The sequence below is a fragment of the Oncorhynchus masou genome, chromosome 2 (genome assembly GCF_036934945.1).
Source record: "Oncorhynchus masou masou isolate Uvic2021 chromosome 2, UVic_Omas_1.1, whole genome shotgun sequence".
Lineage (NCBI taxonomy): Eukaryota > Metazoa > Chordata > Actinopteri > Salmoniformes > Salmonidae > Oncorhynchus > Oncorhynchus masou.
The window spans coordinates 41,626,161-41,651,522 of NC_088213.1; the positions used below are offsets into that span (position 1 = coordinate 41,626,161).

General features: G+C 40.0%; 1 protein-coding gene across 2 annotated transcripts in view; it reads right to left on the minus strand.

Annotated features, from left to right (window-relative positions):
* LOC135504965 (cadherin-8-like) overlaps positions 1-12,991 on the minus strand; it is a 93,077-nt gene extending 80,086 nt beyond the window's left edge. For both annotated transcript variants that reach the window (XM_064923950.1, XM_064923941.1), the window contains exons 1-2: positions 12,794-12,991; positions 9,944-10,401 (exon numbers count right to left, since the gene is read on the minus strand). In XM_064923950.1, the coding sequence (XP_064780022.1) occupies positions 9,944-10,198 (255 nt within the window). In that variant the 5' untranslated portion in view covers positions 10,199-10,401; positions 12,794-12,991. The remainder of the gene's footprint in view (positions 1-9,943; positions 10,402-12,793) is intronic.
* Between the last annotated feature and the right edge of the window lie 12,371 nt (positions 12,992-25,362).

Sequence of the window (25,362 nt, forward strand, 5' to 3'; positions counted from 1 at the left end):
CGAAGGGGCTTTTATTTAATTCTAAATTCATTAATAATAATAATAATCACTTTGTTTAAAAATTAAGAATATTTTGGAGATGATTTTGTTTTCATTTAACCTAGAGTGAGCAAAGAACATTCTTGAACAAGGGGTAAGACTAATTTGTAAATAACGGGTCTCACGGGTCTCGAACCAGCATCTGTAGCAATGCAGTGTCTTACACAGCTATGCCACTCGGGGGGGGGGGGGCATTCACAAAGTTTAATGCAGATCGATTGCCTTGCACAAAGTATCAAAATACAGAAAGGTGTTGGAAAAGGTATATTGTCCTTCTAATGCCCATAATGTGCTCTTATAATGCTTTACATTGTGTCCAGGTCCAGATATCCCAAACATTTATTTATTAAAGACTATCAAAAACATTTGTTTCTGTTTTTAGAGAGAGGGAAACACTGGGGCAATTGTGCACTGTCCTAAAGGACTCCCAATCACGGTCGGAAGTGATACATAATAATAATAACAAAAATTATAAAAAATGTTTTTTTATCAATTAGGATATTTGAGTTTAACCACAATGTTTGTTGTATTATTTGTTCTGTCTTTTCTGGTGGATTAAACTGAAAATGCAACCAATCACGGCCGGTTGTGGTACAGCAAACCTAACTAAGAAATACATTTGAAGAATTCTCCCCCTACCCTCCTTCTAGGCAAGTTGATTGTCCTGCTAATAGCCATTATGGCACTGTGCAACGTGACCGTGTGTGTTGGAAATAGTATTTTCCAGTAAGCAACAATTTGTTTATCTTCATTAGCCTACTATGTTCCAATATTTCTGTCATTCAGTGATATTTATTCCCATAGTAATTCCAAAGTTTATCCAACATTTTGAGGTTTCATGAGCTTGCCCACACGCACTTTAAACATTTAGATAATAAAGCATTTAACAGCATTTTGAAGATGGAAGCGGCACAGCATTTGTTTATTAGGCTACTGTGCAGTCTGACAAGTAAACATAGCCTACAGTACATACTGTAGTTAACATGGTAAAGTGTCTAATTCCTTACATATGGGAGAGCAGGCCATGTCCAGACTTTCTTGTGACCACAAGTACTCATTCACACTGTCTTTAATGCTTTTTTGGGTTGCATCAGTCATGGACAGAAACCTCTGAGACACAGTACTAATGAAGAACAACCGGAGGTTCACTGGTAAGCCAAATCTACCACGGGATCCATCCCAGTTGGTATTCTGTGTCCACTAGTGGTATCTTTTCAGTTACACATCCTTGGAATAGCAGAACAGCATAACGGTCCGGATGGCCCTTGCTGTGCCTGGTGAGTAGTTGGTCAAGATCTGTTGTCAGAGGAGGAATGGAAATGTCAGGGTGAACCAATGACCAATGACGAACCCGCCAGGTATGTTGACTCTGCCTGTCGGACGTAGAGTTTCAGAGCTCACAGGTGTACCTCACATGGATTGTGACTCCATCTCGTTCCTCGCGCTCTTCAACGCGTCATTCTCCGCCGGACTCTCCTCCAATGACGAGTGACTTTCTGCCAATACCGCCTTGCTCTGGATAGAATACATCAGTTGTCACCCATATCTCTGCCCTCATTATCTACTGTTTCTCATTCTGCTGGTATGCCTTCAATGACTCGATCTCGGTCTTCAAAGTTTGAATCTGATCCATGTGCACATTCATCAGATGAGCAGAACGGTACCGCCCTGAGCCCCCATCGATTACAATGGCCTATGATAGAAACGGTAGATGTTCAACGGAATGTTGTCGGCATGGCAGTACGCTCTGCAAAAACACATTAAAGGTTTTACAACACAATATTTTTGTAAAAAATGTTTTTATTTAACCCTTATTTAGTTATCGATTATATTACATTGTATGCCTACACATTGATAGGCTATATCATTTCTTTAAAGAAAATGCACTGAAACCAAAATACCTTGTTTTGGTGATCCCCTCATTCAGGCTCATTTTCAAGTCCTCTGGTGGTAATGGCCTGAACCCTGGAACGGGTAGCAGCATAGAAAGAAGCTGGCTTACTGAAAACTATGTCCATTTCGTTTTTTTGGGGCAAGGTGAAGAGTACTGGAAAGGTACTACAGTGCACTTGTGAAAAACACATGTTTGAAAAGAGGTTTTCAAAATGCATCCAGCTGTCCATCATTACTGTCGTTTACATCCTGTTTACATTGTTTATTGCAACCACAATAACACAAATAACTTATAGTTTGGGATTACAAATGTGCGCTTTTCATGTCATTTTTTGTTAAATCCAGTTCGGATTTACAGTTGAAGTCGGAAGTTTAAACACATCTTAGCCAAATACATTTAAACTCAGTTTTTCACAATTCCTGACATCCTAGTAAAACTTCCCTGTTTTAGGTCAGTTTGGATCCCCACTTTATTTTAAGAATGTGAAATGTCAGAAGAATTGTAGAGAGAATGATTTATTTCAGCATGTATTTATTTAATTTATTTCAGACAAACTAGCCATCCACCATGGAATGCCTACTCAGATCACACCCTGACCAAACAAAACATAGAAACATACAAAGCAAACTATGGTCAGGGTGTGACACTGTCAGGAGGAATGGGCCAGAATTCACCCAACTTATTGTGGGAAGCTTGTGGAAGGCTGCCCAAAATGTTTGACCCAAGTTAAACAATTTAAAGGCAATGCTACCAAATACTAATTGAGTGTATGTAAACTTCTGACCCACTGGGAATGTGATAAAAGAAATAAAAGCTGAAATAAATCATTCTCTCTACCATTATTCTGACATTTCACATTCTTAAAATAAACTGGTGATCCTAACTGACCTAAAACAGGGAATTGTTTGTAGGATTAACCTATTGGAACTCTAGGGGCAGTATTTCATTTCTGGATAAAAAGACGTGCCCGTTTTAAGCGCAATATTTTGTCACAAAAAGATGCTCGACTATGCATATAATTGATAGCTTTGGAAAGAAAACACTCTGACGTTTCCAGAACTGCAAAGATATTGTCTGTGAGTGCCCCAGAACAGAAGCTACAGGCAAAACCAAGATGAAACTGCAACCAGGAAATGAGCAGGATTTTTGAGGCTGTTTTTCATTGTCTCCTTATATGGCTGTGAATGCGACAGGAATGAGCCTGCCCTATCTATTGTTTCCCCAAGGTGTCTGCAGTATTGTGACGTATTTGTAGGCATATCATTGGAAGATTGACCATAAGAGACTACATTTGCCAGGTGTCCGCCCGGTGTCCTCTGTCGAAATTGGTGCATCATCTTCAGCTGCTGGTATTTTTCCATGGGATTCTGAGACGAAAGCAGGCTTTCACAAACGGCATATCAATGAAGAGATATGTGAAAAAACACCTTGAGGATTGATTCTAAACAACGTTTGCCATGTTCCGGTCGATATTATGGAGTTAATTTGGAAAAAGTTTGACATTTTGGTGACTGAATTTTCGGTTCGTTTCGGTAGCCAAATGTGATGTACAAAACGGAGCGATTTCTCCTACACAAAGAATTTTCAGGAAAAACTGAACATTTGCTATGTAACTGAGAGTCTCCTCATTGAAGTTCTTCAAAGGTAAATGATTTTATTTGATTGGTTTTCTGGTTTTTGTGAAAATGTTGCGTGCTAAATGATACGCTAAATGCTAGGCTAGCTATCAATACTCTTACAGAAATGCTTGATTTGCTATGGTTCAAAAGCATATTTTGAAAATCTGAGATGACAGTGTTGTTAAGAAAAGGCTAAGCTTGAGAGCAGGCATATTTATTTCATTTCATTTACGATTTTCAGAAATCGTTAACGTTGCATTATGGTAATGAGCCTGAGGCTGTATTCACGATACCGGATCCGGGATGGGTAGTATCAAGAGGCTAAATGTCAGGATTTGTGAAACTGAGTTTAAATATACAGTGCCTTGCGAAAGTATTTGGCCCCCTTGAACTTTGCAACCTTTTGCCACATTTCAGGCTTCAAACATAAAGATATAAAACTGTATTTTTTTGTGAAGAAACAACAACAAGTGGGACACAATCATGAAGTGGAACGACATTTATTGGATATTTCAAACTTTTTTAACAAATCAAAAACTGAAAAATTGAGCGTGCAAAATTATTCAGTCCCCAAAGTTAATACATTGTAGCGCCACTTTTTGCTGCGATTACAGCTGTAAGTCACTTGGGGTATGTCTCTATCAGTTTTGCACATCGAGAGACTGAAATTTTTCCCATTCCTCCTTGCAAAAAAAAGCTTGAGCTCAGTGAGGTTGGATGGAGAGCATTTGTGAACAGCAGTTTTCAGTTCTTTCCACAGATTCTCGATTGGATTCAGGTCTGGACTTTGACTTGGCCATTCTAACACCTGGATATGTTTATTTTTGAACCATTCCATTGTAGATTTTGCTTTATGTTTTGGATCATTGTCTTGTTGGAAGACAAATCTCCATCCCAGTCTCAGGTCTTTTGCAGACTCCATCAGGTTTTCTTCCAGAATGGTCCTGTATTTGGCTCCATCCATCTTCCCATCAATTTTAACCATATTCCCTGTCCCTGCTGAAGAAAGGCAGGCCCAAACCATGATGCTGCCACCACCATGTTTGACAGTGGGTATGGTGTGTTCTTGGTGATAAGCTGTGTTGCTTTTACGCCAAACATAACGTTTTGCATTGTTGCCAAAAAGTTCAATTTTGGTTTCATCTGACCAGAGCACCTTCTTCCACACATTTGGTGTGTCTCCCAGGTGGCTTGTGGCAAACTTTAAACAACACTTTTTATGGATATCTTTAAGAAATGGCTTTCTTCTTGCCACTCTTCCATAAAGGCCAGATTTGTGCAATATACGACTGATTGTTGTCCTATGGACAGAGTCTCCCACCTCAGCTGTAGATCTCTGCAGTTCCTCCAGAGTGATCACGGGCCTCTTGGCTGCATCTCTGATCAGTCTTCTCCTTGTATGAGCTGAATGTTTAGAGGGACGGCCAGGTCTTGGTAGATTTGCAGTGGTCTGATACTCCTTCCATTTCAATATTATCACTTGCACAGTGCTCCTTGGGATGTTTAAAGCTTGGGAAATCTTTTTGTATCCAAATCCAGCTTTAAACTTCTTCACAACAGTATCTCGGACCTGCCAGGTGTGTTCCTTGTTCTTCATGATGCGCTCTGCGCTTTTAACGGACCTCTGAGACTATCACAGTGCAGGTGCATTTATACGGAGACTTGATTACACACAGGTGGATTGTATTTATCATCATTAGTCATTTAGGTCAACATTGGATCATTCAGAGATCCTCACTGAACTTCTGGAGAGTGTTTGCTGCACTGAAAGTAAAGGGGCTGAATAATTTTGCACGCCCAATTTTTCAGTTTTTGATTTGTTAAAAAAGTTTGAAATATCCAATAAATGTCGTTCCACTTCATGATTGTGTCCCACTTGTTGTTGATTCTTCACAAAAAAAATACAGTTTTATATCTTTATGTTTGAAGCCTGAAATGTGGCAAAAGGCCACAAAGTTCAAGGGGGCCGAATACTTTCGCAAGGCACTGTATTTGGCTAAGGTGTATGTAAACTTCCGACTTCAACCGTATATTGTCCTGCTTGAAACGATGCTTGCAGAATTCACAGCCTGCTTCTCTTGTGAAAAACAGTGTTAAATAATATATCTGTGAGAATATCCAAGGGGTTTTATATCATTCTAAATTAATTAACAATAATAATAATAGCATTGTTTTAAAAAATAACGATATTTTGGAGAATTCTTCAATTTCAAATAAGGTAAAGTGAGTGAGAAACTGGACATTCTTGAACATGGGGTGAGACATTGTTACTAATTTGAAAATAAAGCCAGTTTGTTATTTAGATTGATTTATTTCTGGTTTTAGAAGGAGAGAAATCAAAACCCCGGTCACAGCCAACACAGGTATTGAACCAGCATCTAGTAGCAGCGTAGTTTGCAATGTGATGTGTGAGACCGCTACAACGCAACCACTCAGGAGTAGGCTACAGTACTACAGTAAGAGAAAAATTATTACATTTATTATTTAAACATTTCTGCAACATAATTGTAGTCTATGTTTCCCTTAGAATAAAAACCTTATTGTAACAACAGTTTTAGTAAGTAATACTGACGAGTAGTAACAAAAAAAAACAAGTGTATTTTTCCTGGTGTGCGCTGTAGGACAGCGGAATAGAAAATCTTACTCTATTCATCTAAATTCAATCACCTTCTTCATCCTCATCATTCAGTTCATGGAAATTCAATTTTGAAGTCGTTCACAATTATCAGTTTCCCTGTGGCTTATGTCGCTCATTCATTGCCAGTTAGAGACACAGTAGCGCTTTGTGATCCAAAAGCATAATCAGTGCTCTAACTCCCCCTTGCGCTGGTCTGGAGCAATGAAGTAGTGATGCAGGGTACCGTAATAAACCTCAAACGACTAAGTTTGGTAATAAACCTCAAACCTCTAAGTCCCGCAGCATAATCGCAGAACATTTAGTGGAGCAATATCAACCACTGTATATGGGTGATATTAATCAAATCAGTTGCTATTGTATTGTTGATTGGTGATAAAGATCACTCTCCATCTAACTAAAGAGAAGGTAGCAGGGATGTGAGAGGTACGGGATTTATATCCAAGCCCACACTATTGCAGGCCTTGCATGCTATCCATCTTATGGTGTCAGATATCTTGTTTTCGAACAGCAAAAGGAAACAATTTCTGCCACCAAAAATATATGAAATGTTTTTTTTTCCCCCTGCATTAATAATCAAAGGCAATTACTCTCTTTATTACTCGCGGTCCTCGCAATCTTAGTAGTATGAATTGTTGAATATGAATGGCTTATTATCAATTCTCTTTGTGCAAAACACACAATTGTATCAGAGATAAAAGCATCGGACAATAAGAAACAGGATCAGTCAGGAGCTGTTTCATTTGGATGCATCTGCACCTCAATGGGAAGAATGGAGTCCATTCTTAAAAGCATTATAATACATGAGATCAAAAGGAAAGGAAAAGGAAAGTTGCAACAGTGTTATGTGAGATACAACAAACTGTGACACAGACTATAATCAATTTGACCCTTTACAAACAGAGTCTAATTTTGCTTAGGTTGGGAAAAAAATGTTAATTTGTTGAATATGTATCTCTCCTTTCAGTGTGATGTTTTGTCTTGTTTGGTGGATGACAATGAATGTGCACTTTGTAACATTAAATAATTAGACTCACAGAGAGTTAAAACTAAGGATGAAAAGTAGAAAAAGTAATCATGGAAACGTACTATCCTGGATTAGACTAGGATTTGTGATAAATTCAGACAGTAGTATGAAGAAGATTTAGAAAAAAAAAAAAAAAAAATATATATATATATATATATATATATATATATATATATATATATATATATATATATATATATTAAACGTCATGCCAGAATATACACTTTATGGCTTTAATATGACATTCTAGAATTCTAAATCTAATCTCACACCTGCACTCACATTGCTCTTAATGAGTCGTTATTTTTGGAGATATTACTCAGTCATGGTTAATCTTAAAATCCCCCGCACACCACTTCTACATTGGAGCAACAAGCTTTCACAGCTGTCTCGTCAGCTTCAGTATTACAGGTACTGCATTTCCTTCAAATGGGAGTGACACAGGGTGACGCAGATCCAGCTCAGTGAATCACAATGTCAGAAGGGCGGTGCTGTAAAGAACAGCAAGGATGATGCCGTCACGCATTGTGACCATCTCGCACTCCCACACCGCCATGCTCACTTTTGCATTTATGCTAATAGTCTCCTTCCAATGCCAGCAGGAACTCAAGAGGAGCTCGGTCGCTGACAAGACAGGAGATCTATGTATAATTAAACATCAGAGTGCCGCACAATGAAATGTAAAGGATGGAATGAGTCTAATCTTGGCCTGGGGTTCCCTGATAATCAACCCACAACCACAGGCTGCACTGAAAAACTGAGATCTGTATGACCCATTTGAATCACACCTCCCACTTCCATTTGATCATTTTTTTTAATTAAGCGTGAGAAAGAGAGAGACCGAGTGAGAGTGAGAGTGCGAGAGAGACATCATACATGTGTAGGATCTTAATTTGACCAGTTTCTCACCACAGGAAAATAATCCTGCAGCAACAAACTTTAATGTGAATTATTGGGTGGATTAAAATGAATGGACATTTTTGTGGAGGTTGATGCATTTTTCGTTGGGAAATTAAAACATGTAAGAAGCCCTTTTAAACCTTGAACACACTACAAGTTAGCATTTCCTGCCATGCAGGACATTTCATGTCTTTCAAATGCGAGACAAATCCATCCTCAACCAAACTAACTCCTACAATCCTTGCAATGTCCTTCAGCCTACACATGCAAATTATTTTGAGTGACAACAGCTAAATATTCTTAAAACAATCCCCGACCAAAAACAGAGGCTTCATGCACACCTAAAACCAAACAGATTTGAGTGCTATCCTTATTTTCCATGAACCCTCGTGACAATCTCTCTCCAGCAGTGAGAACAACTCTATATGCATGCCAAAAGCTAAATCAGTCTATCTCAAAGATACACCTAGGAGATCATTACAGCGATACAGTGTGTTTGTTTATTTCGGCTCTCTGACGAAGAACCATTGGAGGACCCGACAGAGGCCGTTTAATTGAGACTCGTGAAATATGAATGCTGCATTTAACGACATTTGTGTGTTCGCTTGGTATTTGGAAACACACAGGTGTAAACACTGCATGAGAGCATGTGATTTATTGATATACCTACGTGACAATAATCCCCCAAAGATATCAAGTTAGAGTGCTAAGTTATGTGAAATTCTGCCTAACTTTGGGCATTCAGGCAGTACTGTAAGGCTCCATTTTCCACCTCATGAATATTTAGAGACTTCTACCTATCCATGCTTTATAGTACCATGGCGCCATAAATTACGATCAGCATGAATTCCTTCTTTATCACTGTTATGTTTGGCAATGATTGGACCTGAAATGGTGTGTTTTACATACTGCAATGGTGGGATAGGGATTGAGACATAGGTGCAGCAATCATTCAAATGATATAATAGCTGCCTCGTCATGTCAGCTTGCCTCCAACTACTAGTTGTAAATATCATGACAGCATTAAGCTACGAAATATACAGCAAGAAATAACCTCATCAATAAATAGATAACTGCTGTACAGTATGTGTAAATCATGCTAGTGTGAGGTCAAACATTATCCTTGATGGCATATTCTGGTGCATGTGCCAGAGTGGTTGGGTAATGGTCAGAGGTAGTAGCTGCCAGGTTGAGACACCCCAGGTGCGTTCTTGCAATGAGCTGTGAACAAGCTGCTTTGGCTTACCTTATCAACAACCCTCACTGGGCCCCGGGCCCTGGTCCTTGGCCCTGCCACGTCTACACAGGCCAGGTACCAGGTGTCCCTTGTCCTTTGGATTATAGGGCTCTATCAAATTCTCAACAATGAAACGTAGCCAAAAATACCCCTTTTTATCCTTGTGTTCCTATGACAAATACTTCAAAGGTAAACTATACCCAATACCCTGGCCAACAAACAAAAGAAAACACAAAATAGAAAAGAATGGATAGAAAAACACAATGCGTAGATATTTCCACTGTATATATGGTTGTACTGTAGGTCATTCCACTGCAATGTAACGCATCATTAGTTATTCATTTTCACTCTCTTATTCCATATTTCAGGGACACGACACAAAACGCCTCAGCGTAGAATTTGGTAGCTGTGGATTTATATTTTCTCTCCAAAACCCTGCATGAGATCAGGCCAGTGTCTGTCTCTCTCTCAGCACTAAAACTATCCCACAAAAATGTTGTTTTTTTTTAAATGGTGGAGCATTCAAATGGCTGAATTAATGTTTCCAAACGATAAGCAAGCTTAATATACAGCTGACAATTACAGTACTCACCCTGCCAACTAGAATTGGATCTGGTCCAGAGAACTCCTCCAACACAAACATTTGGTTCCAAACCCATCCTCTCTTGGCTCGACTAAGTATTCTTTGTCCTTCGACGAGGCCACGTAGGAGCGCAGTGGAACCCGTTTGTAAACTTTTGGACTGGCTGATGATGGGGGTCATGGATGTATAAGGGACACACGTAATCCACACAAGCATCAAGGAAGTCCACACGTCTGTCAGCATCTCCTCGGACCGTTTGGGCATTGTTATGACACTTATTTTTCCAAGATCAACAGCTCTCCCTTAGATGATAAACAGAGGTTACTTCTTACTTCTTTGAACGTCAGAGCTTGCATTCATTGTCTGATGAAGGTCACTCACATTGCTTCATTTGCCTCCATTGCAGATGGTGAGGAGATGTAGTACTCAATACACCATCCATTTGGTGTTCCAGTAGTGTGAACGTTCTACAAGGGAGCAAACAGAGGTGATCAGTATTAACCATATAAATTACAAGCCAAGTGCAGAATTCAAAGGAAGGAACCTGGGAGAGCAAATCAAGGTCCTCACTTTAGATCAGTGGTACCTGACTTGTAAAGCGTTATTTAAGGAGCCAACTCTTGCAAACAATCACTAGATTTAGTTGATGATAATCAATGGATGATCACGATGATATCAACCGTTTATCAACCAAAGAAAATAAACAAATTGATGTCTGTCATCTCTATGGCGATTTTGACAGGAGTAGGAAGAGCTTAAGAGTCAGTTGTCTTCATTACAAATGGTATAGAGCAACATCAAGCATTACCCTGTGTGATCCTGTGAATCTATTCGACTGCTACAGTGTAGGGTAAATGATTGTGTCTCTGGTCTAATACATCTGGTCAAATCTGATACATGAGATTGCCTATCTTTAATCTGATGTTCTGGAGATTATCCTAGAAAGATTTGGAGCAATTACATGTTGGTTATGATTATTGTTTTCACATTACTTTGGATAAATGTATTTACTAATATGCTTTTCAGCAAATACCCTAGCCATATGAAGCAAATGTCCCACATGTCACTGTAATTGAGGCTTGGAAAGATCCCACATACCAGGTATTCTATTTCAGCAATGCTGCAAGTACTTATATTCCTGATGAGATCATGATTGGAGTAATATGATATAATCTTGTTCATCAACTCTCTAAACTTCTATACAACCAGTGATTGAATGAAAATCAACTATTATTCTGACTGTAAGGAGAGAAATCAGTGTTAGCATTGTGGTACACAAACTATTTTACAAATATACCATTCAGAGTAATTAAATCTAATATACAAGAAACATCTACAGAAATTGATGTTAATTTACTAGGAAACGTAAAAGAGTGGCATGTTGCAATGTGCATACAGATGCCAATTTTAGTCCTGCAATCACAGAATTCATAGGATTTTAAATGGCCTATACAGACCAATGAGAGAATCTTCCACATTATGTCAATTGAAATGAAAGAATATGAAATGGTAAAAGACCAATCATTCTCCTCATTAATAAAATAATTGTAAAAATCCCGCGGGTAAATGCACAACCTCAAACACGGTCTGTCCATTTATCAAAGTTGGTCAAGTTAAAAGACAGCAGTGACAGCATTGGAGTTCATACGGATTTCTTGCTAAAGGTCTATGTACGACATAGCTATTAGATATTACTAAAATCAACTGTGATAAACAAGCCAGGCATAAAAGCAACGCTGAGTCAAATAACGACATTCACAGACAGTAGACAGACATAATCCCTCTATGAACTGGACGGATTTCATATACCTACTGTTAGTGCCAAGCAAAACATCACAACATACCATGTGCCAAATAATAATTGAAAATAGTCAACCGTGGTTATTACAGTTGAATACACACACACACACACACACACACACACACACACACACACACACACACACACACACACACACACACACACACACACACACACACATATATATATATATATATACTGCATAAACAAACTTGCCATGTCGTCTACATTGAAACATGCTTATAGCTATGTTAATTATTCACCCGAGAAGCCTAACAATGCATCTCTATGACTGCTGCCTAATAACGTTCGCTTGCTGTTATTGAAATAAAGGAATATAAATATCAGAAACATCCTAAAATTGATATGGTGCTTAATAATGATGACTGAAACTGCATTGAATTACATGGAGACCGGTGCCGTATTAGCTCGTTGCCGGTTGGTTTCAGCACCACTCGGAGTGGATAGCTCCACATGAGGTAACGTTGGGCTACAACTAGTAGGCTACACGTAGCTTGCATCGTCGAGAAACAGATTAGGCTACAACACGTAGGCAATAAACAGTTCTGCATAAATGTCCAAAGTGACAACATAACGCCTGGTCAACAATGTATGATTGTCTCATTCATTTGAAATGGTTGGCAACCACAAAAAAACGAAGACAAGTTGCTAAGTTAAACTACTTGCATACTATAGCTTCACTGAAAATGGACAGCGTGTCGTCTCAACTGCACTGCCTGGTAGGAAGTTAAGGTTTCAACAAATGTAGTTTACATTTCCATCCATCAAAGCGAGGGGAAAAAAACACGGAGATGAAAATAGGCTACGACATTGGAAAACTGCACTTCCTAAATAGTTTTCACATAACGTTAGATAGTTAGCCGGTCAGTTGCCAACCTTTCTTTCGACTCAGTGTGCAGTTCTCGTGCACAAGCTAATCTCTGGGTGATTTTGATATGCAGAACGAGATGTAAACATGCAAAAGAAAAATCAAACAAAAGCCCCGTTCTCTCCCAAACATGTTCATGCACCTGTTAATACATTTCCGCGTTACTTACTACAGTATCTCGCATCCTTGTGCTTGCACCATTTCACCCTTTCAAAAATGGATTAAAAGCATTGCAATTGCTTTTCTCTTTTCATTCGAGGAGAGACGTTTACAAATAAAAAAAATGGAGCAAAAAGTGTGAAGACACGGTGGAAATCCTTACAGTTTAGCAAACCCGCAGTGGCACTACTTATTGTAGCTCCGACAGGCTTGCTTGCTGACTGGAAAAGTGAGGAGATGGAGGAGAAATGTTCGGTGTGAAGAGCCTCCCCTTTTACCGCGCTCATTGGACTGATGAGGAGGCAGGTCAACAGCCTCGGAAATTAATGCACGCGATCATATACTACACAACTTTAATGGTCGGGCCAGTGGTAGAGTATTGTTTCAAAGATACACTCCATAACCAAAAGTATGTGGACACCTGGTCGTCGAATATCTCATTCCAAAATCATAGGCATTAGTATGGAGTTGGTCCCCCCTTTGCTGCTATAACAGCCTACACTCTTCTGGGAAGGCTTTCCACTAGATGTTGAAACATTGCTGCAGGGACTTGCTTCAGGAGCATTAGTGAGGTCGGTCACTGACTTTGGGTGATCAAGCCTGGCTCAATTCCTCGTTCCAACTCATTGCCACAAAGTTAGAAGCACATAATCGCATAGAATGTCATTGTATGCTGTAGCGTTAACCGGGACTAAGGGGCCTAGTCTGAACCATGAAAACAGCCCCGGACCATTATTTCTCCTCCACCAAACTTCACCGTTGGCACTATGCATTGGGGCAGGTAGTGTTCTCCTTGCATTCGCCAAACACATATTAGTCCGTCGGACTGCCAGATGGTGAAGTGTGATTCATCACTCCAGAGAACGTGTTTCCACTGCTCCAGAGTCCAATGGTGGCAAGCTTTACACCACTCCAGCCGAAGCTTGGCATTGCGCATAGTGATCTTAGGCTTGTGTGCGGCTGTCTGGCCATGGAAACCCATTTCATGAAGCTCCTGATGAACAGTTGTGGTGCTGACTTTGCTTCCAAAGGCATTTTGGAACTCGGTAGTGAGTGTTTCAACCTGAGGATAGACGATTTTTACACGCTACGCGCTTCAGTACTCGGCGTCCCGCTCTGTGAGCTTGTGCGGCCTACCACTTCTCGGCTAAGTCGCTGTTGCTCCTAAACGTTTCACTTCACAATATCAGCTCAGACAATTGACCAGGGCAGCTCTAGCATGACAGAAATATGATGAACTGACTTTTTTGGAATGGTGGCATCCCATCTTGGTACTAAGTTTTAAGTCACTGAGCACTTCAACAAGGCCCTTCTTCTGCCAGTTTGTCTATGGACATTGCATGGCTTTGTGCTTGTTTTTATACACCTGTCAGCAAAGGGTGTGGCGGAAATCGGCGAATCCACTCATTTGAAGGGGTGTCCACATACTTGTGTATATATAGTGTATCTGTATCCTACACTGTCTTCAGTCGAACAAAGCAATATAAAGAAATGGAAGTCAATTGGTTGCTTTACTTCAGTTATATGAGCTTTTGAAGCATTTGTTATTGGGTTTTCCTTCCCCCATACGTTTTATTAGTGAAATTAAATATTTCAATTAACCTGGCTACTGATTTAGGTAGGCCGGCAAGGTCACCTGATACCCAAACAGTAAAAGTGAGAAAGAAGTGCACTTTGAAAATGTGTATAGTGAAAATGCATTTGGCCAAATACTTCTACTTTTTAATTTAATGGAAACCATTTCCAGGCACTAACAGTTTGTATTTTCCATAATGTGGGCTTACTGTTGTGTTTTGCCTCAGTTATAGCTGATTATATAGAAATGTGTTTATACAGACAATTTACTTAAAATGCTAATTCATGTCTAAGCCACACTTTCCTTTGACTAAAAACACTGTTCGCTTCAGAAGAAAGGTTACTCCCTCTCAATTATTTGTAGCCAGAGGTGCTGAAATGATGGAGAGAAAACAAGATTTCTTATATTGTTCTGCAAAAAGTTCTTCATCAAAATAACATAAACAATGATTATCAAAAAAAAGAGTATGTTTTCACTGAAAGGGCCCTCTATTTGCTTGACTAAGGATGAAATAGTCGCTGTACTCACACAATGCAACACACAAGGGATAGTATTGCAATTCTTGTTTCGTGCAAAGCTATTGTCGCATGGAGACAGTAGCTGAAGGGTAAAACAACAGATAAAATATTACCACTGCTAACTTAACCACAACTTCCATGATTACTAGTTGTGGTAACGCTGTAGATTCTAATATACGAATGCCCCATGTTTAATGTGAGATATCGGCCTGTGCACCAGCAGAATAGGTGCTGCAGTGTAGTGTCGAGGGGAGAGCCCTCTAGTGTTCAGCAGCATGTTAAACTGCAGCCTTGACAGAGAGACACAGACCGACCAGTCCTTCAGGCCTTCAGGGAATGAGCTTTATTAGTCAGAGAGGATGGTCAGGTTCAACAGACTCTCAGGGACGCATTTGTGTTTTTCAATTGTGAGACCTCCTTATTAAAATCTGTGCTGCACATAATGCATTAACGCTGCATAGGCCCTACTGTTCCTCTGATATTCATGTCAGGACTGGGATTACATGAACTCTATTTCCCAGTCTCATTCAATATCATTTATCAATATTATTGGTTCATACTTAATAATAATAGTAGATAGAATAGCAGCCGTAATAGTGGTAGAAGTCAATCTATCTTTTACCAGACATTAACTCAAAACGTTTTACACTACATAATTTCTCCTTATCCACTAAAAATGTTCCCCCTGACTCACTACTTAGGGCCTTTGACCGAGATGCCATAGATCCCAATTAACAAAGATATCAACTCTACTATTATTTTTTCTGAGCCATTTAATTTCCCACCCACTTTGATGTTGCAGCATATTTCAGATGGGAATTCAAAAATTATATTTTTAAGAGTCTCTGCTATGTAGGAATGTTTTCCTTATTTTATGTTCAATCCATTTGCATTTAATCTGCTTATGCTACAGTATGTAATTAAACATTGGAGTGTCTATTTAAAATTAAGAGTTAAACATCTTTATGCTTATCCAAAGTTAATACATTATTTTCTTACTAAGCAGAACTTTAGACTGATTAAACTTGTTTGGGACCAGAGAGAGGATGAAGTTTTGGTGAAAGTATTCAGACCCATTAACTTTTTCCAAATGTCGTTACGTTACAGCCATATTCTAAAATGTATATATTAAAAAAATCTGTACACACAATACCCCATAACGACAAAGGGAAAACAGTTTTTTTTTTACATTCTTGCTCATTTATAAAAAATAAAAATATTTTCAAACGTATTCAGCCCCTTTGCTATGAGACTTGAAATGAAGCTCAGGTGCATCCTGTTTCCATTGATCATCATTGAGATGTTTCTACAACTTGACTGGAGTCCACCTAAGGTATATTCAATTGATTGGACATGATTTGGAAAGGCACACGCCTGTCTATATAAGGTTGACAATGCATGTCAGAACAAAAATCAAGCCATTAAGCCTAGGGAAGTGTTCATAAAAGCTCAGAGACAGGATTGTGTCGAGGCACAGATCTGGGGAAGGGTACCAAAAAATGTCTGCAGCATTGAAGGTCCCCAAGAACACAGTGGCTTCCATCATTCTTAAATGGAAGAAGTTTGGAACCACCAAGACCCTAGACCTGGCCGCCCGGCCAAACTGAGCAATCGGGGGAGAAGGGCCTTGGTCAGAGAGATGATCAAGAACCCGATGGTCACTCTGACGGAGCTCAACAGTTCTTCCATGGAGATGGGAGAAACTTCTAGAAGGACAACCATCTCTGCAGCACTCCACCAATCAGGCCTTCGTGGTAGAGTGGCCAGACAGAAGAAATAATCAGTAAAAGGCACAACAATCTGCTTGGAGGACAGTCTGCCAAAAGGACTTTCAAACAATAAGAAACAAGATTCTGATGAAACCAAGATTGATCTCTTTGGCCTGAATGCGAAGCGTCACGTCTGGAGGAAACCTGGCACCATCCCTACAGTGAATCATGGTGGTGGCAGCATCATGCTGTGGGGATGTTTTTCAGCGGCAAGAACTGTGAGACTAGTCAGGTTTGAGCTAAATATGAAAGGAGCAAAGTACAGAGAGATCATTGATGAAAACCTGCTCCAGAGCACTCAGGACCTCTGACTGGGGCGAATGTTCACCTTCCAACAACCCTAAGCACACAGAAAAGACAGCGCAGTAGTGGCTTCGGGACAAATCTCTGAATGCACTTGAGTGTCCCAGCCAGAGCCCGGACTTGAACCCAATCGAACATCCCTGGAGAGACCTGAAAATAGCTGTGTATCGATGCTCTCTGTCTAACCTGACAGTGCTTGAAAGGATCTGCAGAGAAAGAAAGGAAGAACCTACCCAAATACAGGTGGGCCAAACTTGAAGTGTCATACCCAAGAAGCCCCGAGGCTGTTATCAATGGAAAAAAGGTGGCTTCAACAAAGTACTGAATAAAGAATCTGAATACTTTATGTAAATGTTATGTAAATATTTCCGTTTGTTATTTTTTTATAAATGTGCAAACATTTCTACAAACCTATTTGTGCTTTGCCATTATGGTGTATATTGTGTAGATTGATAAAGGATTTTTTTTAAATCCATTTAAAAATATATATTTTTTCTAATCAATAAAGTAAAATACAAAAACAACTTAAGTAGTATTTCAAAGTATTTTTACTTAAGTACTTTACACCAATGGCATTTACTCAATATTTTTCTCCACACTTTGAGTGAAGGTCATGATGGTTTTAAATAAGATTACCATCCTAAACTTTTTTACAGATAAAATTAAATATAATGAAATAAGTGAACATCATCTCAGAAATCACTAAAATGCTGTATACCATCTAAATGCGGACAGGCTCTTGCTTAGCTTTAAATATGTGATTAATTATACTGACATGGCCCTAATTGGTGATCAAAATATCAGATGGCTTTGAAAAAGGCAAAGTAAGTGAAGGGGAAATGGTCTTTAGCACCCGGGCATTCTCAATCGATCATTAGTTACTGCTTTGTCAGAGGAATTAATTACAGAGCCATTGTTTTGTGTACTACTGGCATCCTAGACAGGGGCTTCAGCATGTCACCACTGCAGGCCTTAATTGGAAGGCTCCATTAGCACACAGGAAACAAACCATTCTTTGATTATCAAATCAAATACATTTTTATTTGTCACGTGCTTTGTAAAAAACAGGTGTAGACTAACAGTGGAAGGATTACTTTTGGGGGCCCTTCCCAACAATGCAGAGAAAGAAATAGTGAAATGATAGAAAAGTAATAACACAAGTAATAATAAATCCACAATTAGTAACGATAACTTGCCTATACACGTGGTACCAGTACCGAGTCATTGTGCAGGGGTACAAGGTAATTGAGATACCCTCTATAGTGCCTTGAGATGCCAAGTAGTTGCCACACTGCGGTGATGCATGCCAGCCAAGATGCTCTCAGTGATGCAACGGTATAACTTTCTTAGGATCTGAGGACCCATGACAAATCTATTCAGCCTCCTGAGGGGGAAGAGGCATTGCTGTTCCCTCTTCATGACTGTGTTGGTGTGAGGGGACCATGATAGATCCTTAGTGATGTGGACACGGAAGAACTTGAATCTCTCGATCCAATTCACTACATGCTGACATTGAGGGAGAGGTTGTTGTCCTGGCACCACACTGTCTAGTATCTGTTCTCTTCCCTATAGGCTGTCTCATCATCATCATCGGCGATCAGGCATACCACTGTCGTGTCGTCAGCAAACTTAATGATGGTGTTGGAATAGTGGGAGGCCACACAGTCGTGAGTAAACAGAGAATACAGCAGAGGACTAAGCACGCCCCACTGAGGGGACCCCGTGCTGAGGGTCAGTATGGAGGTTGTGTTGTTGCTTACCCTCACTACCTGGGGGAGGTCCATCAGGAAGTCCAGGATCCAGTTGCAGAGGGAAGTTGTTAGATTAATGAACAGCATTCTCACGTACGTGTTATTTTTGTCCAGATGGGAAAGTGCAATGTGGAGCGCAGTAGAGCTTGCATCATCTGTGGATCTGTTGGGGTGGTATGTGAATTGTAGTTGGTCCAGAGTGTTGGTATTTGTGAGCAATGACCAGCCGTTCAAAGCATTTCATGAATACAGATAGGAGTGCTATGAGGTGATAGTCATTTAGACATGTTACCTTGGGAGTTCTTGGGGACAGGGACTATGGAGGTCTGCTTGAAACAAGGTACATTCAGGCTTGGTCAAGCCGAGGTTGAAAATGTCAGTAAAAACACTAGCCAGCTGCTCTGAGTACTCATCCTGGTAATCCATTTGGCCCTGCGGATTTGTGAATGTAATATCTTTACAGGTCTTTCTCACATTGGCTTTGGAGAGAGTGATCACGCAGTCATCTGGAACAGCTAATGTTCTCATGCATGGTTCAGTGTTGCTTGCCTCAAGCGAGCATAGAAGGCATTTAGCTTCATACGAGCATAAGTAGGAAATCAATCTTATTCCTGCTTTGCCTGTTTGATGGCTTATCAGAGATTGTAGCGGGATTTCTTATGAACACCTGGATTACTGTCCGCTCAGTGCGGATGTTGACTGTAATCCATGGCTTCTGGTTGGGATATGTACGTATGGTTACCATAGGGATGACATCCTCAATGCACTTACAGTATTAATGAAGCCAGTGACTGATGTGCTAAACACATCGGAAAATTCCAGAACATATTCCAGTCTGTACTAGCGAAACAGTCCTGCGGCTTAGCATCTGCTTCATTGGACCACTTCTGTTTTCCAAATGTGCCAGTGGACTTCTGGCAAGTATTATTTAGTGAGAATGTGTTGGGATCAGGTACAACTAGGTTTACCCACCCACAAAATGAAAATTGATGAGCATTTCCCCCCACCCACAACTTCTCACCTTAATGTATTTTTTATGTTATTTGAAGGGGTTGGGTAAAGACTGAAATTGGGGTTGAGAGCTACCCTTTAAGTATATTTGATCAATTACATTTAGACTTTTACTCAAGTAGTATTTTACTGGGTGACTTTAACTTGAGTCATTTTCTATTAAGGTATCTTTAGTTTTATTCAAGTATGACAATTGGGTACTTTTTCCACCACTGAATGTTTTTGCCATCGCTTCCTATGACCAAAAAGTGCTTCTGGACATCAGAGCAGCAATCACTATCATGGATTTGGATGAAGATTTCTACTTAAATGAGTAGGTAGCGCATGACATACTGCTCACCCCGGACCAGGCCATAATCCCAGAGAGACGGAAAAGGATAAAATGGAGTAAGAGAGGCCGACATGTGGGAACCCTGACAAAATTATGTTGGCTAATAAATAAATAATGCAAATAGTCCGGGGAGTCATTTGATTAGCTGTTCAACAGTCTTATGGCTTGGGGGAAGAATTCATTTGACAACATGTTCAGCAGTCTTATGGCTTGATAGAAGAAGCTGTTAAGAAGCCTATTGGACCTAGACTTGGGGCTCCTGTACCACTTTCCTGCAATTTGAGGCGTTCCTGCATGTGGGCATTCTTGCATCTGCAGGAAGACCCCCCACGAGCATCCCATTGGTTCCTTCATTAAACCCCCCCTCAAGCATCCAATTGGTTCCTGCATAAACGTCACCCCTTGAGCACCCCATTGGTTCCTGCATGAACGTACAACATCATCATGCTTGTGACACATTCGAATTTAGGTCAAAGGGGAGTTTAGTTTTTTCAGCCCCTCTTCCCAGAGTTCTCCTTGCTAGACACCAGTAGACAGTGTCATTCGCTCCCGCCAGGGAGATCACCTGCTCTCTCCGTTGTTAACAGAATTGTGGGAGAATAGTGCCCGATAAGAGGGGGAGAAGGACATTGTCTACCGGCTAGCACAGCAGGTGGGAGGCAAGGGCGGAAACCTGTGCCAGCTAACTAGCTAGCTTGTTAAACGACAATGTGTGCTAGCTTGCTAGTTAGCTAGCACATGGCGTCGTTCCCGCCTGAGGGGTACAAGAGAAAACCATGTCCGACGCTCTCTACCGGTCGCCCCCGCCTCCATCTAGCACAGCAGGTGGGAAGCTAGGTCGACACTGTGTGTTAGCTAACTAGCTAGCTTGCTAGTTAGGGACACTATGTGCTAGCTAACTAGCATGCTAGTCAGCTAGCACATGGCGTCACCCCTGCCTCCCGTCAACTGTGTACCAGACTAGCTGGTTAAGCTAGCACACAGTGTCCTTTGCTCCCACCTTTCGTACACCTTCCCTCGCCGTCGTTAACATAACTGTGGGAAAACAGTGCCCAACGGGCAGGGACGAAGGACACTGTCTACCGGTGTACGGCTAGCTAACAACCGCTATCGCCCCTTCTGTGTAGTTTATTGGCAGCTGGCATCCAACGTTATTCTGCATTAAAGCCACGTACTGTACTGGAGCGCCCCCACCTCCTAGCTTAAAAATGTACCAATAGAAGGATAAAGAGAGGTTCCTGCAGATGCAGGAATGCCCACATACAGGAATGCCCCAAATTGCAGGCTGCAATTGCACCCTTCACCCTCCGCTACCAATAATTAATAGATTAATTATCAACGATGTCTTGTAATGATGGATGTAGCTATGAATATGACCAAATAATCCTCATAGTCTACATTTTTTTTCTTTTTGTAAAAGCACATAGATTTGTATGAAACAATAAAAACGTTGAATTTGGTCATGTGTACTTGACTGCCTTTTTGAATTTTGTCTAACGTTAGAAGTCAAGGAAGCATCACGCTAAATGTATTGGTATACTCCACTTACCAAGACCATTGCCAAATAAGGCGTGCTGTCACCTGCTTTTATAGTAAGTATTAAGGTGATAGCACCCAGGACATCTAAAGGGGACTGTATGTCAAACCCCTCCATTGAGACGACGTAGAGGAGCCTGTACAGTACATCACAATTTCAATGGTAGAGTTGAACCACTATGAGCAAAAAGAGCTAGATTTACTACTAACATACACTGAGTGTAAAAAACATTAGGAACAACTGCTCTTTCCATGACATAGGCTGACCAGGCAAATCCAAGTGAAGCCTATGATCCCTAATTGATGTCACCTGTTAAATCCACTTAAATCACTGTAAATGAAGGGGAGGAGACAGGTTTTTTTAAAGCCTTCAGGCTATTGAGACATGGATTGTGTATGTGTGCCAGTCTCAGGGTGAATGGGCAAGACAAAATGTTTCAGCACATTTGAAAGGGGTATGGTAGTAGATGCCAGGTGCACTGGTTTGAGTGTGTCAACAACTGCAATGCTGCTGGATTTTTCACTCTCAACAGTTTCCCGTGTGCATCAAGAATGGTCCATCACTCAAAGGATGACCAGCCAACTGTGGGAAGCATTGGAGTCAACCTGGGCCAGCATTTCTTTGGAACGCTTTTGACACCTGTGTGGGGGAAATGTGTAACTCAATATTAGGAAGGTGTTCATGTTTTATAAACTCAGGGTATATCACTTTTGCAACAAACTGTCAAATGAATACTAGAATTGATGTGTTTCACATCTGCTTTCCAATTATTTATTTGTATCTTCATGAAAGTTACTCTTTAAGTATCAAAAGTAAAAGTATAAATGATTTCAAATTGTGTATATTAAGCAAACCAGACGGCACCGTTTAAATTTTTATTTACAGATGGCCAGGGGCACACTCCAACACAAACTTTACAAACAAAGCATGTGTGTTTAGTGAGTCCGCCAGATCAGAGGCAGTAGGGATAAGTGCATGAATTTGACAATTTTACTGTCCTGCTAAACAATGAGTACTTTTGAGTGTCAGGGAAAATTGTAAAAACTAAACAGTTCATTATTTTCTTTAGGAATGCAGTGTAGTAAAAGTTGTAGAAAATGTAAATAGTAAAGTACAGCTACCACCCAAAACGACTTAAGTGGTACTTTAAAGCAATTTCACTTAAGTACTTTACACCACTGGAAACATGTACAAAAAACCCATTAAAATCAGGGCTTAAAAATTAGCCCGTAAAACGGCAGCTATCTATTGCCGTGCCATTTTGTCATCATGCTAACTAATGTAATACTCCACATGTTGCTTGCAGGCTGTTGATAAACCATGTACGTTTCCTACCAACCTTACCCTGGTTCTTTAGATATTTTCTACTTATTTGTCAACATACGTTTCAGTGCTCAGCACTGCAACTTCGAATATTGAGTATGAAATGTGAAACCGCTTTTTAAACTCTTATTAGTAAACATGGCACAATGTGCTCAACAAGTCCCACTCAAATCACTCACATCATTTTACCCATTAACCTACCAGTGCATAGTGCCAAATGTACTCTCTATTTCACCTGACCCAAAACAAGATACAAAAAACACGCAATCGAGAAAGGGAACACTGCATGAGAGTAATATTTATGCTAGTTGAAGTGCCTCCCTCCTACACACATATCTGCATTTTCACACAGAGGGCTTTTGGGTGACGTGCATGTTTTAAAAAGCTGCATTGGTATAGCATAATGCTTGGCATATTAACATTCTTAAAAGTCACATTTTAATTGATAGCAAATTCAAGTTAATTGCTTTTGCGTTGATGGTTGTAAAGCCCCACAGATAATTAAGTGCAGTGTTGAGATTTTTGATAAGATGACATTTTCGGAATGAACTACCTGTAATGTAAATGAACATAACTAACATCTTAATCATGCAAGTTGAAAAACACAGCAGATTTAATTATCATGGGTTTTTAGGTTGGTCCCCATATTAATTACATGTCCCTTATTTATTAATACCCACATATCTATTCACTTATTTCCCAATTATGTGGCCAACATTGACTTCCCTATCTGTCTCATCAGTCAGTGTACGCTATTGTGGCAATGAGGTGACATGTCTACCTACTGTAATAACATTAACAACCCACTATTGCAAATGATCATGAAATAGACACAAATTACCTTTGCAAAATTCGTGACAGACACGCAAAAAAAATGTATAATTAATGTCCACCACACCATTTTGTAGACGGTGGATTTCAATGACAGATGAAAGCAGTAGGATACTTATTAAGATAGAAATGATAGGAGGGAGGTTGGTTAGGGAGGATGGGTGGGTGTATAACGCAAAGGAGTAGCAATTAAAACGTTACGTGTTCAAATCACATGATGGACAACTTTAACATATTAGCTAATTAGCAACTTCTTACTACTTTTTAACTACTTAGCTAGCATGTTAGCTAACCCTAACCTTAAACCTTTAACTATTTAGCTCGCATGTTACGTAGCCCTACCCCTAAACCTAACCTCTACCCCTAACCCTCATACCTAATCTTAACCCCAAACCCTAACCTTAACCCCTAGCCTAGCTAAAGTTAGCAACTTAGATAACATAGCTAACATTAGCCACAACAAGAAAATTGTGTCCTGGACACGAATGCGTTCAGAAGAAGATGGTGTGGTGGACATGAGGAATAGTTTACTGGATACGAAGGCATTATTTCAAAAATCGTGTGGTGCACACAAAACATTTTTTTGTGTGTGTCTATTTCATGATAATCTGTGATAGTGTGTTGCACAATAACTAATATATAGTTGCATACTATTACGCATGCAAACTGTTAACCATCAAATGGTTTCTATATCTAGGTGCAGTGTAATAGCTGTATTAGACCAAACCTAAAACCAAAACACACTGTGCTTTGGTTTGAATCAGATTAAAGACTAGTTAAAGTGGGCCTTAGAGGTACATATCCATGTTAAAATCTGTCTTTTGATGAAGATGACAACCTACTGTACAGCCTACGTCAGATTTAGGACTTAGGAAGTAATTGGACATTCATATATGGTAATGGAGTTTTATGTGACACTGAGTGTTGAGATTTGTTCTAAAAGTAGACATTGATGGTCGTAATAAATAGAAGAGGTTCTGTAATAATGACTTGCGTTACCTTTAATAGCACTCATTAAGAGAGACAGTCACTCGATTATGGAGGATGGGACGTGTCTACAGGCAGTGTGGGAGAGTATTGTCAATTTATTTTGTGGACAAAAGCTGAAAAAGAAAGGTGTGGAAAATGGTGAAGCTTTTTTTTCCAAAGCAATATGAACAGTGACAAATTACCCTGCACAGATGTTAACAAAAAAGCCTCAAATGTATAATATCCAATTTGGTTGAATTCTGTAACATTGAAATGAATTACAACTAAACTAGACTAAAAAAAGAAACGGCCCTTTTTCAGGACCCTGTCTTTCAAAGATAATTCGTAAAAATACAAATTACTTCACAGATCTTCATTAGAACGGTCGTTAAGACACTAACAGCTTACAGACGGCAGTCAATTAAGGTCACAGTTATGAATACTTAGGACACTGAAGAGGCCTTTCTACGGACTCTGAAAAACACCAAAAGAAGGATGCCCAGTGTCCCTGCTCATCTGCGTGAACGTGCCTTAGGCATGCTGCAAGGAAGCACGAGGACTGCAGATGTGGCCAGGGCAATAAATTGCAATGTCCGTACTGTGAGATGCCTAAGACAGCACTACATGGAGACAGGATGGACAGCAGATCGTCCTCGCAGT